General features: G+C 46.8%; 1 protein-coding gene across 2 annotated transcripts in view; it reads left to right on the top strand.

Annotated features, from left to right (window-relative positions):
* Positions 1–15,851, top strand: part of PPP1R12C (protein phosphatase 1 regulatory subunit 12C) — a 1,267,429-nt gene that overhangs the window by 251,025 nt on the left and 1,000,553 nt on the right. For both annotated transcript variants that reach the window (XM_078655015.1, XM_078655016.1), the window contains exon 2: positions 11,320–11,450. In XM_078655015.1, the coding sequence (XP_078511141.1) occupies positions 11,320–11,450 (131 nt within the window). The remainder of the gene's footprint in view (positions 1–11,319; positions 11,451–15,851) is intronic.

Genomic DNA, 15,851 nt, shown 5'->3' with positions numbered 1-15,851 from the left:
AGCCTATGTGACCTGTTTAAAATTAGTTAAATAATGGTGTTTCCAAGAGAGTTGGAACCAGGGATGACTAGACTAGGAGGTGACAAAGTGTGCAGATTTGCCTCGCTTAGATGCTGCTGATTATTCTGAAATAGGGAGTGTGAAAAATGGCCATGATTCTTAGTAGGGAAATTTGTAGAAAAAATGGCATCTGACCCTTGCACCTGGAAAACAATGCAGGGTGAGACAATATAAAGTGTCAAGGTGAGGTATAAAAACAGCGGCTGATTTTTACACCTACTAGAGAATAACAAGTTGACGCAGAATTGGGTGAGTGATGCAATGCGTATAGTTAATGGTAATTTGTTAACCTCCCACTCAGTAGGCCGCTCCGTTCACCTACTTACGCCAGTCCGCAGCGCTAGAACGCCTCTGGGTAGCTTTCGCGCTGTACAAAAATTATTTTCATTTCTTTCATTTCATAACTGACTTGACACTTGGGTCATTAATGGTATTGTCGGAGATAGGGAAGGGCAGGAATGTTTTTAAGTTAATGTTTGAAAACTACAGCTAATTAATGGCACTCAATGCAGAGATATACTCACAGGTACTAAGGGGAAACACTTCCACGTGTTAAAGAAATACGTTTATAATTTTGAAGACTTTAAAGGCTTTGTGCAACAAATAAGTACAAATCTGATAAACATGAACGTATTCCTAAAGGTGCGTGGTGCAGGGCACTTCTGTGCTTCTTTTCCTTTACTTCAGTTATCGTGTAAATAAACAATTGCCCATTTGTTTAACCCCTTCCATGCGTTCGTCGGCCAACGGTCGTCGCAAACACTACTTCTGTAGTGCTCCGCATGTCCGTTGGCCGATGCGGCCCGCCCACTCCGCTAAACGGCCGCACAGCGGCAGAATTGCCGCCACGGTTAGGCGGTTAACGTCTTTTTAGGTAGAGCCTGGGCAGCGCATGCGTTGCTCTGTGAGGCATGCTGTATTGAGATGGGCCCTTGAAGCTCCACCCACATTTTCATTGTCTTGTCATTGTCCACTGTAAACTGTGGCTGTTAATTTGTCGAAAGGCTTAGTAGTCCCTCCTTCGACCCGCCTAGTCTCATTTTGTAAGCTCCCATGACGGCACCCCCTGTTGTTGCTCTGTAGGCTTTATTTAATTACAGCCTCCAAGCACTATTTTCTCAAATAGCTTTGTCCTGCCTGCTGTTGCAGGCAGGACACGCTCTCCTAACGTTTATTTTTTTTATTCTTATAGCACGCGTTTGCAATGAACTAGGTCTTGCATTTGTGAAAGTTTAAGCTATTGCCATTGTAAATGACAATGCCATTTATTTATGTTTTATATACAAAACATGAATAAAAAGCATTGTCATTTACAATGCTTACAGCTCAAACTCTCATTAATGGGAGACCTATTGCTTTGCAAATGCTTGTTCCGTTATTACTTTCTGTTCTCGCAGTCTTTCTGTTGTCATTTTGGTGAACAGGGACTTATAGCACTGTTGTATTAACAGAAGCGCCACACCTTCTATTATCTAAAACACCTTCCACTGGTTGACAGAAGCTGATGTATCTGTCTGGTTAATGGCTCTTTGAGCAAGATTCTTCTCATGAGATGGTCTGTTTGGCTGTACACATTTTGTTTAATTAAAAGTTTTATATAGCGCAAACTAGACCCAAATCGGGTATCGGAGCACCAGTTTCTTTACAGAAGTACACATTCATTTTTGTTAGGCATGGGGAGATTAAGTGAGTTGCCCAGAATTGCAGGATGTTGAGCGTCGTTGCCGAGACTCGAACCGGTTCCCCAGCTACGAGGTCGACCGCTCTAGCCGTAAGGCTACATCCTTTCCCCAGATCTATTCTAGATCTGTTAAATACATTGGAAATGTATTCTAATAACCATCGTACTAACTTTACTCCAATATTTTAAGAAGCCTAGTCTTTATGGTCTGCTTTGCAGTCTCACTTGGCATTAGGAACTGTTGGGAATTTTAATTGGTAGAATTAGGGAAGGTCATCTCACAAGCACTACAGTGATTGCATTTGTTTTTTGTCCACTGAATGAAAGCTTCTAGATGGCAGTGAGAATTTAAAGGGTGTATTTCTAAATCTTGAAATGTGTTGCATCCTGTGTCTAAATAAAATCCTTTTCATATGTGATATGTTTTGCACATTCTTTGTTCTAGGCTCATATGGTGTAGGCTCTTTCGAGGAATTCATAGTCCCAGAGTACTTTTAAATTACCTATATCAATCTACTGCAACTCCTTACTGGTCTGTGAAACAAGTTCATGGCAGTGGAATGTGAGCGGGGTTTGTGGTTCAGTTTAACCTTGGTTGCTTTCACCAACAGGTGACACTATTTGTATTTGTATTTATTTATTTATAAAGCGCTAACATTCATCCTAAAAGGACATCACGGCGCTGAAGAAAGTTGCAAGTGGTTTGACATCAGTTCTGATTGAGGATTATTGATCTAGCCTTGGAAAAAGGAATGTTTTCAGTTGTTTCTTAAATGAGACAAAGCAGTCATTTGTTCTAATTTTAGGGGGTAGCTCGTTCCACTTTGTTGCCGCAATGTGAGAGAAAGCCCGCTCTCCCATCCTGACAGTACGAACTCGGGTAATAACTGCTCTTCCTAACGTCATAGATCGTAAGTGTCTAGAGGGTTTATGAAATCTGACCCTGTCATGTAGGATGGTAGGGCCTGAGCCGTAGAGTACCTTGTGAGCAATACACAACCGCTTAAAAATGGCTCGTTGCCGCATTGGGAGCCAATGAAGCTCACGCATGCAACTTTTAGCTGAATCATATTTTCTTTTATTGCAGATGGCTTTTGCAGCGGCATTCTGAACCATCTGTAATTTAGAGAAGAGATAATCTGCCATTCCTACAAACAGAGAATTACCATAGTCCAGCCTACTCATCAGTAGTGACTGGACTAAGGTTTTCCTACAATCCGTTGGCACCCAGGGGAAGACACGTCTAAGCATCTTCAAAAGTCCAAAGCTCCTTCCACAAGTTATAGAGACATGGGATTTCATAGATAAATCCTTATCCAGTGTTATTCCCAAGTTTTTTGCTTTAGCAGTGGGATTGGATATGCATATAAGTGGCTTAAAACTGTGAGTTACTAAGTATTTAAATCAAAACTACGAAGAAAGCAGGTAATGTGCTTTTGTTGAAAATCATTAGCAAAAAGACAGTATTTTATACTTCTAGCAGTAAAAAAAAAATGTGGGGAAAGAAAAGTATCAGTTATAGTTTATGAACACCATTGTATATTTGTAAAATATGAGATCCAAATGAAGAAACATATGTATAATTGCATACAAGTGAAAGAAAATTTGCAAGAAAACTGCCTATTGCATCATTTTTAACTTGAATGGCATTTAGAGTATAACGTTTTTACCGTACAGCAGATTGAGTGGGCATGTTCAGAGAATTAAAGCAACAAGACCTGGAAGAAAACCAGCAACCCCTCCCAAAAATCTGTGAAATTAATCGGAGGCTGCATTTTGCAACTGGAGTGGACTGTGGAAAAGATCCTTGTTAAAGAGGGATCTTTCTTGAACCGCACTTTTGTCCTTGACCGCTGACACCAATGAACACCATATTATTGATAAAAACTTCCAACTGCAGATTCCTCACCTTTTTGAATATTGTCCAGGTGTCCGACTGAATCTCCAATCTTTTCAGCAGGACCTCTGCATGCCGGAAGGCGTTGCCTTTCGGTTCTACGCCGACACAGTTCCACTCGGGAATTGCCGTGCGGAGCCTATACAGGCACCACTCCCATGCGCCAACATCAGTTTCTTTCTTTCCATTCCTCCAGACACGGTTCTGGAGCTCTCTTCATGTGTCTCTGTGACATTACCTCAAAAACTATCTTAAGTGTGTAAGGGATGTCACCCTCCTGCACCCCCTCTCCCCTCCCCCCCCCCCACTCGCCTCCCCCCACTCGCCTCCCCCCATCCCCACTCCCCTCATCCCCACTCCCCTCCCGACCCCCCACTCCCAAAACGAGTGGTATTGAGCTCTGTAGGGACATTAGTAAGCAAGTCTGTGACGGGATGTCGTCAGGGGTATCTGGAAATGAGCCACAACGGCATGTTCTGCAGTGCCTGCACATCAATGAACCCAAAGGCCATCAGGGAACTTGAGGCGAAACTTTGTTGCTAAGCATAAGAAGGCACTCTGCATCCAGGGTTTGATCTGTCATGTTGTCATTCCCAGAGTAGACTAAGCTGCTCTTGAGGGCTGGTCTGCGATGTGCTCCAAGTCTTCAGGTAAGTGAAAGAACACAAGAAATCAGGCAGAGTTTCTGCTTCCTTGCGCATCTCGTATTCGCCTGAGCAGGTGTGGCGGTGGCACACTTCTAGCTCTTCCTCCTGAAGTCAGCCGGCTTCAGAGCCTTCCGTAGCTGGCTCTGGCACAACCAGAGTTTCTGGGACCTTCAGCCATACCACATCAGAGTGAAGAGTTCTGCACAGCCATGCTCCTGCTCTTTAGATCCCTGCTAATTCCCTCTGCTGCTTGTTCAGGCCCAAAGAGCCAAGAGACTTGCACCTCGATTGCCACTAGCCAGTTTTCCCCCAGTGACAGCTGTGCTCTTTGACCCAGTCTTTCTTCCAGCTCTTTTCCCGACCCCACCTTCTTCCGTCATCCTGACCCATGCTGGCCCAGGGTACGTCTGCTCCAATGCCAACTTTACAGATGCCAGGAAAGACAGCCGATAGTTCTCTTTGATGTGGAGTTGGTGCTGGTCTGACCTTAACCAAAGTCCCGCCAGACGTGCGCCTCATTCCTTCGCTCACCACCCCCACTTGTCAAGGGGGAGACAGCACTCCACATTCCCTTTTTGGGACAGATTTGGATAATGAGCATGCTCCGGGTGATGAGTTTGCTCAGCCCTACCAGGATGACATTTGGTACCAGGACTTGAGACTAGTGGCCTTGATGCCTCCCAAGAGACAAGTGAATTTTCTACCTCTGGAACGGCCACAGAAGAATGTTCTGTCTAGGCATTGGTGATACGTAAGGCGGTAAAAGTTCGGCTCCTCGCTCCTTTGACTGAGGTCTTTCAACCTGTGTAGACCTCTTTGGAGCCCTATTTTCCTTTCAACAGAGTGCTGACCAATACCTTATTGGTGGCTTCGGCCAAGTCATGCTCTGATTCACCGGGCAATCGACAAATCTACAGGAGGCTTGCTTTTCTATTGCAGCACCCCTCAGCAGAAAGCCTAGTGGTGCAACCTTTTACCAGCCGCATTAATCCCAAAACATTTCCTACCACTCTCCCTTATCGAGAATCTAAGCGAGTGGAAACCTTTGGCAAAAGTCTCTCTTCCTCTACCAGCTTGGTCCTCTGCAGTGTTAATGTGAGCTGTTTGTGGGGACAGTACTCTAACGCTCTTTGCAATTTGGTGGCACAAGTCCTCCCTGGTGCGCTCTAAGACCTTCACCCTGTTCTCTCGGGTGATACTAGATGGTCATGTTGCAGTTAAGTTCACGACTCATTGTGGCTTGGACACCACTGATTCCATTGGGTGAACCATAGGCACCAGCGTTGCCATTCTCTGTCTTGCTTGGCTGTGATCTTCTGGGATCTGTGGCGATGGCCAGTCCTCCCTGATGGACCTGCCCTTTTGATGGGACTCGCCCGTTCGGGTTCAAAGCTGATCCTGGTCTCAAACATTTTAAGAGGAGCAGTGCTAGTGCTCATCTCTGGGCCTTTCCTCACTACCTCACCAAATGCATCGGTTTCTTGGCTCCTTTCACTTTCTTTGTGGCTTTTGCTGTGGCGTCACTGCCAGTCTGACTAGCTTCCACAGGGAACTCCGAGGTTTTGCAGTAGACGCCGAGGTTACCACTGCTGATGTGGCCAAGGGCAGCGTGCCAGCCGGCCTACTGCCTCACCTTCGTCCCAACCTGACAAGCCCCTTTAGAGTTCCCTTACAGGGAGGCACCAGTGGAGAGCACTCATGTTAGATTCTTACCGGGTTGGAAGGCTTCACATAAAGCATTCAGGGCACAGTTCGGTTTTGTGCCTTATCCCTGGAAAAGAGAGTCCAGGAGATTCAGACTACGATCCCGATCTCCCAGCCTCGGTCCTAGATTTCAGTGAAGTTGACTGAGGCTGCTGGGACTGATGGTCTCCTGCATCCTGCTAGTTGAGCACACCAGGTGGGACATGTGGACTCTGCAGTGGGATTTGAAGCCTCAGTGGGCCCAAAATCAAGTGGATCTCGCCGCCCACTTTCAGATTTCAGAGGAGACTGCAAAAGATCTGCAGTGGTGGTTGCTGGTCCCCAATTGAGTCAGCAACAAAACCCTCTTTATCCCCATCAGAAGTTCTAGTGGTTACCGATGCCTCCCTTCTGGGTTGGTGCTCAGACCACACTCCTGCCATATGGTATTGCAACAAACTGGGTGCTGTGATGCGGCAGACCTTGTGCCGGAAGGCCTTGCACCTGATTGCCATGGCAGACTATCTCAGCATTCGGCGCTTAGAGGATCGCAAATGGTAGTTATACCTGGGGTGGCGCAAGGACTTTACCGCAAATGGGGAAAAGCTTGGCTTGATCTTTTCACCACTGCCAAGAATATGTTATGTCATTACTTCTGGGAGTTGGAGTTTCTAAGACTTCTCTCGCTTGGAGACGTATTCTGTCTCGAGTGAAACTTGGGACTCCTGTATGTCTTCCCTCCGATACCACTCATGCCCTGAGTTGTCAAGAAGATCAGGACATTCTGGGCCCAAGCCACCCTGGGGCTCAGGATTGGGCTTTCAGATTGTGTCCAGAACTCCTGGGCTTGAGCATTAGTTCACTGATCAGCCTGATTTTCTAGAAGGACCTGCGGTCTTTGCAACAAGGTAGCTTTCTGCACCCGAGCCTTTGCAATCTCTACTTTCATGCAAGGTGATTGAGTGGTGACAGCTAAACATCTTCGACCTTCCTCCGAACCGGATTGATCTCATCTTGGCAGCCAGGCGTCACTTGACATAAACTGTATACGCCTGTCATTATTACAAATGTGGTTAAGTTGTGGCGCACAAAAGATTGACCGTCTTCGACAAATTGGCCTGATGTTCTCTTGTATATTTTGTCTTTTGCGCACCACTGTGTTGCTTTGGGCACTTTTAAGGGTTATATTTCGTCCCTCTTACGCTTGCCTGATCAGCCCTCATTGTTGGTCATTGGTTGTGATGTGATTTCTGAATGGGCTACAACACTTTTCCCCCTTCTCCTTTTGTAATGTCTCAATGGCATTTTAATCTGGTTCTTATTTTTATGATGTACATGCCGTTTGAGCTTCTTCATTGCTATAGTTTGTGGCTCCTTACGATTAAGAGTATGTTCCTCGTCACCATCTTCTTGGCATGGCATGTGAGTGAGCTTCAGGCGGTTTGTGTCACTCCACCCTACAGTACCTTCTTCTCAGACAAATTGTTTTTGCGGACACTGGCATCTGTCATGATGCTGTACCATGTCAGACAGACCATTACAATGACTGCGTTCTGTGCTCCTCCCCACCTTTCTAAGGAGGAGAGACTCAATTGGTGGGACCCCAAGAGAGAGCTGAACTTCTACATAGTTAGTACCAAAGACCTCCGAGTGAAGATCATTACTTTTTGGGGTTCTCTGGAGCATAAATGGCTAAGTAGTTGAAGAGATCGTGCTCTGTATTAAGATCTGCTACACATTGACCATGAAGCCGCCTCCAGAAGGACTGTAGGCTTATTCTCCTAGGGCCAAAGATGCTACCACTGCTTTACCACTTAAGTCCCTGGTGTGAAGTTGGCCTGGTATATGCTGACCACTAATTATAGTAGGCACCTTGTACCAGTCCAAACAAGCCTTATTGATGATTAGGTTAAAGACAACATTTATTGAAAGCTATCCTAGTGGTAGCTATAGAGAGGAGCCTTCAGGCTAAGTCTCGAAGTAATGTAAAGCAGCTTGTTTACCAGTGCATAACCTCCTGAATGACCAAATGAAAGTAGAACCACACAAGGAATATATAAGATATATGTATTTATTACTAAACACTCTACTAACCTCTTTATGAGATTAGAGAACAAAGCACACAATAATAAATCACTAGAACGACAGTAAATAGCACAATACACAGCGGGCTCCAGGGGGAGACCAAAAAATATATTGAGTGGTATAACAATCACGACTTGACTAGACACAGTGTCTAGAGCACGTAAATCGCTGGGACCCCAAGGAACCACCCTCGGTAGTGGCACAGGGTACCCACGGGGACACGTGCAGTGTGAGAACACAGGCGCGAGTTCCGTACAACACTAAGGGGAAGTCTTAATTGGAAGATTAAGGACACTTCGGAGAGGACTTTGAGCAAACCCTTTCAAACATAGACGGTTCTAAGGCCAGCACCCTTGTGATTATCGGAGTACTTGTGTTACCTAACCCAAGGAAGCCAGTTGCAAAGGTGTCAAGTGATGTCTGCATTCTTTGTCGTTTTCAATGGCATGATGCTGAAAAGTGCTGCTGCCGTGAAGAGGAAAAGTGTCTGGTGGGATCCAAGCCTGGATCGGAGATGAGAAGAACCTGAAAGCAGTGGGGACAGAGTCTGGGTCACTTCAGGGGGACAAGGGGCTCGGTAGTAGAATGCCCACAGATGTCTGGTGCATAAGGTGAGTTGGCGCGATGCTTGACTCTGCAGCCACGGGGACCAGGAGACATTGAGGGCGACCAAAGTCCAGAGGTGAGCTGTTCCACGAAGGTTGTCGAGTGCTGGGGGTCAGTGTCCGGATGGCAGACCAACAAGCCTTGGCATCTGCAACCCACGCAGTCAGAGGAAATCCACTTCAGTGAAGACCAGCAAGGTCCTGGGGACTCTCCAAGCAATGGAGAGGCAGGGCATGTCTGGAGCAACCAGGAAAGCCAACAGAAAGTTAGTTACCTTCACAGGGACCCACAGGCCAACGGACCATGGATCGCGAAGGGTAGTGTAGGCTGGAAATCTTTAGTAGAAACACTGCTCGGGGTCAGGACTGCAAGTAGCCCATAGCACAGCCTCGGGCGTCGACGAAAAGCATAAAAGCATATGCTGCTGCAAATGTACACGGTGCACAGGGGTTCGGGTTGCACAGTCCCCACGAGGGATACGGGTCTCAGAATTCCTGAGAGCGCAGATCAACCTCGGAGACCTCAGGAACCCACCTCCTGTGTTGCAGAAATCTTTGGCGTCCTCAGGAGCTTCGTAGATTAAAACTGGTCAGATGCGTTCAGGTGCATGCTTAGCAGGGGAGTAACTCCTTTACTCCAAGGGAGATTGTTCAGTCGTCCAGCGTTGTGCAGATCATGGAAGTACTTGGTTTCTGTAGCAGAGTTTAGTCCAGGTAAAATCTAAAGTCCTGTAGTCAGGGGTTCCTACTTTATACCCAAGGAAGGGGTGTGATAAACTCTGGGGACCTACCTATTGGAGGGTCAGTACATATGGGTGGCTACACCCATGTCCTTTGTCCAGTTTCGCTCCAGAGCAGAAGCAAATGACTCCTGCAACCTGTTTGAGCTGGACTATGCACAGGGACACCAAATGTGCCCCCAGTGCAGACATCAAAGCACTCCGAGTGCACCCACCCAGCCCCAACCTGTCTGGGAGGTGGTTAAACGTCCCTGTGAAAGGAATCCTATTGTCAAGCCTTCCCCTGCCGGAGTTTCGTCCAGCAGCATGAGGGCAGACACGTGTCTGACAGCATCCATCGTGTGATGCCGGGGTCGAGAAAGCTGGTACCGGGTGTACCGGAATCATACCTCCGCCGGCGAGGTATGATTCCATGGTGTTTGACACCAAACACGACATGTTTCCTTGCAGCCGTTTTAAAGTTAGCATTTACAGTGAGGTTATAATGCACTTAAGAGTATATGGTTGGCTGCATCACAGAACAACCCGGAAAATAGATTCAGAAGGCTGCAGAGCGGCTCTGCTCATGCATGGGCACCCTCTCACACAAAACCCAGCAACATGCCTTCAAGGCTTGATAAGGCCTGCCATAGGGTTGACTGATAGGTTTATATGGGCAGTCATATAAGGTAGATATAGTGAACCTATATCGAAGTAAGGGGTGCATGCACCACCTTACACAGGCTGCAGTAGCAGACCTGTTGTCATTTTTAATGGTCTCCCAGGGGTGGCATAATACATGCTGCAGCCCCTGAGAGGACTCTGGGGTACTTAGGCCCAGGGTACATAGTATACCATATACTAGGGACTCACACGGGTACCCCAGAATCCAATCTGGAGTGTACCTAAAGTACATGCTATCAATTTAGAAGAGAAATCAGCTAGGCTGGGGTCCTGGATAGCAGGATCCCAGCCAGACTAAGTCGAAAATAGAGAAACATCAGCAGAAAGTGGGGGTAACTAGAAGAAGCAGATCCTACTCTCCCACACCTGGTCTAGACATTTGCCAAGTGGCTATATGGGCGTCCCTCCATATGTTCACTAAGCACTGTTCCCTGCACATTCCTGTTTGCTGAGGTCAGCATTTTACTGCCTTTGCTCTGAAGGACTTCCTGGTTTGAGTCCATTCACAAACCCACCTCTGAATAGGGATTACTTTGGTATCTCCTCAAAAGGTGTGGAAGCTGCAGTTAGAAGTTTGTATCAGAAGAATAAGTTGCTTATCTTTGGTAACTCCCTAGCTGCAGAGTCCCCTCAGAGACTGATCCTCCCTGTTCTGTGATTGGACTCTATCCATTAATAAAATCCCAAGTTTAGGGATCTGCACGCTGTCCACCAGTTTGCTTCTTGGGCTCCCCGTCTGGTGGAGCAAAAGCAACTGAAGCCTGCGCACAGTGGTGGCCTCTTTAAAGTCTTTGCACGTCATTTCCGGAACAGCATTAGTGTGAAGCCGCATGGCATCACTTGACGGTACACAGAGGTACTGCAGAAAAAATTCTGGATCCTTTCTGACACTTGAGGTAATCAAAAGATGAGGACTCTGTGGCTACATATTCTCTACCAGAAAGAGCGTTACCGACGGCGAGTTACCGGTTATTCTGCTCTCAATATTGACAACAAAAAGTGTGCTGTCATCAAGAAAATTATTATATTTAATTTCAGATATTTCAAGTACCATACATTTCTTGCAGAATTGAATATATAGTTTTTAGGGAAAATCTTTCCTTACGATGGTCTTAAGAAGTGCAGTTTATTACAATGTTCTAAATGCAACTAATTTGTGCATTATCCTATCCTATGTTTACACCTGTGCCATATGACTATGGTATTGCCTTGTAATTTGTTCCGTCCATTTAGTTACACTGCCCTTTTGTGTTTACAGGCATGCATTGACGAAAATCTGGAGGTATTGGAGTTCCTGGTGAATCATGATGCCGACGTCAACCAGGCCGACAATGAGGGGTGGACACCTCTGCATGTGGCGGCATCGTGTGGATACATGGAGATCGCAGAGTGAGTATTTGTTTGAATGTACCACTTTTGCTGATCTTCGGATCAGTCAGAGACTGCTAAATATGGCAAAAGTAAAATGATGGGACTTGGTAATTGAATAAGACAGGCTTTTCAAGGAGCTTGCTGGAAATTTGACCCTTTTGAAGGGCAGAATAGAGAAATGGCTAGTCTTGTCCATGGTCTACCACTAATCTGAGTTTCACAACTACCATGAAGGATATATGAAGTTGTGGATAGTATTTCACCGAGTGCAAAGCTGTGTCTTGTTTTTTTTCTTTTGTGGTTGGTTTTTGTTACGCATGAGCCAAGCTGTTGCAGGTGCCTGACAATTGGACATGTTTGAAAACCGTAGATAGGATTGACTTGGATGAACAGGCTGATCATATTGAGCAGTAGTAGCAGACATGTTCTCTTACAGAGTTCAGCATTTACAAGCAGTTAGAAATGGGGTTTCTGGTTGGCTTGGGGTATGCACCTAAGCCAGGCAGAACCCACCACTCTAGTCGGGGTAAGGGAGTTACACATCCAAGATAATTCTGACTAGAGTGGTGGGTTCTGCTTGTCTTGGGTGCATACTATAGCCAACCTGAAACCTAATTTCTAATATTGGTTGTCAGCGGTGAAGATAGGAATTGTGTTTGCGCATTACCACAGTGACTCATTGTTTCACTACAAACTCTGCACTTTATTATTGTGTACTCCTGCTTCAGCTCTTACGCCTAGGAATCTTGTGTTGCACCTGTGTTAGTACCCGGCCAAAATGGAATCTACCTTTTAACCTACATGATGTGTGGGAATACAGCCTGGAGGAGTTAAATCGGTTTTGCAGGGAGAGCTAAATAATAGTGACTTCAGCATACACCCAGCTACGACTTCAGATAGTCATGCTCAGGTGACAAGGGGACTGGAGGTAAGAGGACTATCATAGGGCCCTGTAGTATGCTGAAAAGTTCCTGAAGAGGCGTCAGCGGAGATCCTGGAGGGTGGTGGTTTTTAGGAAGTCTCTGAGGAGGACCCTGAGATTATGGAGGACTGAGTGGGATGGTTCCCAGTCAATACCCCTGGAGGGCGGTGGCCCTGGAGAGTCTGAACAGTAGAGAGAAGATGACTGTGCAGGGACACCAGGAGGTAGAGAGGACCCTGTGGAGAGGGAGTCCCTTGCTGGGTCTAGTGCCAGGAGCAGTATCACCTCCCTTTCTCTGTTCCACAGGAGTTGGCGGACAGGAGGGAAGCACCAGCTGGCGTTGGAAAGGCTCAAATTGTAGCATGCCAAGGAGCTAGTGAATCTGGTTGTGGAGAAGAAAGAGGCTGATGTTGAGAGAGACTTAGTGCCGGAGAGAATAGCGGAGGCAGAGGGCCTGAACCACAGAGAAACTCGTTTTTGAGGATAGGTTGTTCCCCGAGTGTAGTTTGTGTTCTGGACTCACCAGTGAGGGTCAAGTGGTGGCAGCAGTGTTGTATCCAGTGTAGGAACTTCCACTCCCAGAGCGTGGTACCTAGTTCCCAGGAAGAGGGTTTCACACCTGAAGGATATAGGTTGAGGTTCAGGTTCAGGGGCAGTAGGAAACTGTCTCGCCTGTCATGGGGGGAGTTTGTGGAGAATTTTGCAGTACACCTGATGGTTGGGTGAAGGGTAGCACAGCAAACAATTTTGAAGGGCTGTTCAATGAGATTGTCAGAGTATGTTACGTTGTTTCCTAGGGCTACGCCAACACTTGTTGGATTGTAAATAATCTGATCTCAGGGAACTTGCACAGGAGGCAGACCTCTGCGTGAGTGCCAACGGGTCTGAAAAGGCATTTGGGTGTGATCCTAAAGAGTGGCTCCGGTTTTCCCCAACCGGGGGTGGTGGGAAAGGTTTGTGATGGCCTAGATATGTCCCTGTGTAGTGGGGTGGGTAGAGGGTCCCATGTCCCTTCTCAGATGAGGAGGGGTGGCTGTTGGCAGAGTCCCAGGTTGCACCAAGCCCAGTCCCCGAGCCTGGTTGGTTCCATGATTGCATGCCAGGAAGTGGGGGGCTAGTCTGTACTGGTAGGCCATCTGCTGAGGGAGATCCCTTAGTGTCAGGAGAACTTTGGGGGTGGGTAGGTAGGGGCGGTTGTCAGCAGCGTCTCACCAGTTCTGGTGTCTGGCAGCACCACTCCTGAGTGGGAGGGTGCAGGAGCCCACATAGAGGGGTGAGTGGGGGAGGCAGTCCCCAGTGGGTCAGGGGCCAGCTCTGAGGGTAGAGCTCCCCAGGAATGACCATGGTGACACCACTTCTGGTTTGGAGGTGGGGGGGTCTTTACTCACTAGCAGATCGGCAGGGGTCTGTAGATCAGTGCCAGGCAGACTGCTGTGCAGCACATTAAAAACATGTTACTCTTAGGGTGAGGGGGGGTTTGTGTATTCCCCAGGAAGTCCTGACTTGACAGGCACAGGCTCAACCACTGGCTGTAGTCCCTGGGTTGAGAGGGCAGGTTCAGTCTGTAACCCCTGACCTGGAGGGAGGGGCAACTGCTAGCGGTGTCCCCAACTAGTTCTCTTCTGGGGTACCACTCTGGATGGGAAGTGGAGCAGGGGGAGGGAGGACTCTCCCCTGACCCCGGTTCAACCCGAGGATGTGGAACCTGGGTTGGGAGACCATTCGCAGAGTAGAACCCCAGAACTGGTGGTAGAATTGTGTGGGATAGCTTATACCAGAGCCCTGACAGTTCTACGTTCTGGGAGTACAAATCCTAGGAGGAGGGTGAGGGGTGGGGTGGGTGCAGACCCTAGGCTGAGGGACAAGTGGCAGAATAGAACTCCTGCACTGGTGGGAGGTAGAGTGGAGTGAGGATACTATGTACCTGGGTATATCACCCTCCCACTCTGTGAGACTGCAGGTACCAGAAACCTGGATGGCCTGGTTCTGGCCTCAGACAACTAAGGAGTCTCCACGGGTTAGCTCAGTTGGTCTTGAGAGTGTAGACAGCGGGATCCACATGGGTTAAGGTTGGCATAGAAGAGGAATGAGCCCTTGCAGTTTAAGCCAGGGTCCATGTTCTATCCCCCCTTGCAGGGAAGCACATCCAGGTATTAATTAGTCTACCCTGGCTTTAGGCTCGAAAGGGGTTGTGTTGGATCTGACCCTTTTTGCAGGGCTATCCCCAAGCTTTTGCCTCCTTCCTGTATTATTCGGACCTGGTTTTTTTTTTATATGACTCTTGGCACTTTACCAATGGGGATCAGTGGTACAATGCATGTGCTCTCTTGTAAAGATCTTGATAAGATTGGTCCACACCTGTTTGGTATATTTAATTTACCTGTAAATTAAATGCTACTAGTGGGCTTGCAGCGCTGCTTGTGCCACCCACCGAAGTAGCCTTTCAAACGTGTCTCAGGCCTGTGCCATTGTAAGGCCTGCATGTGTAGTTTACAGCCACATTGACATGATATTTAAAGTGTTTACCATGTCTGAAACTCCCCTTTTACTATATATGTCACCCTTAAGGTTGGCCCTAGGTAGCCCTAAGAGCAGGGTGTTTGTAGGTACAAGGTAGGACATGCACCTTTGTTGTATGGCATGTCCTGGTAGTGACAACCAGCCTATTTGGTTTCTTACTACTGTGAGGCTGCCCACTCAGTCTTGCATTGGGAATTTCATTACAAGACTGAAGGCTAACATTATGCATAACACCTTTTATTGCCACTCCTGCAGCACTTTAAAGACCTAATAATAGACCAAAACACTGGAACATAAACACAGAAGTCCATAAATACTCCTTTCTCCCAATATTCGTCATCTTTTAATTGATGCTCCTGAAACAGATGAGTCACTTTTTTTCCGATTATCTATAATTAAATATTAATTTATATAAACAATGTATGAGAACTGGCTTCTAATTACTGGAAGCATGCTCTAAGTATTAATGTAATTTTATTTGTATTAATAGGAATATATTTAATAAGTCTCGTTTTTAATGAACAGAAAACTGTTACTAGTTTTGTAGAGAAGATTAGATACTGGAAGTAATTTGATTGAAATTGCAGGAAGGAATAGTTATTTGTTAACTAAATTATTTTGATTCAAAAATGCTTTGTTTAGTTTTATTTTGGAAGCAAGTGTGATCGAATGATGGTTGCCATGGTGAAGTGGAACCAGGGTTGATCGCATGAGGCTGTGGCAGTGTCTTTTGAAAGACTTACCTCGAGGCTTGCTAGCATGATTGTTCCCATGGTGAAAGGAAAGTAGTGGAGCTGATCTTGATCACAGGAGGGAGATGTAGTGTCTTTTGTAAAGAGAGACGCGTAATAGATGGCTGCGTTTATTGGTGAGCGAGTAGGCATGTAGTTACATGCGTAATCATGTGAGAAGAGTGGCCATTTTAGATTGGGGAAATATAAGGTTGAAGATATATTTCACGATAGCACGAGGGACGG

Source organism: Lissotriton helveticus, chromosome 7 (genome assembly GCF_964261635.1).
Source record: "Lissotriton helveticus chromosome 7, aLisHel1.1, whole genome shotgun sequence".
Lineage (NCBI taxonomy): Eukaryota > Metazoa > Chordata > Amphibia > Caudata > Salamandridae > Lissotriton > Lissotriton helveticus.
This window is presented reverse-complemented; position numbering and strand designations above follow the sequence as displayed.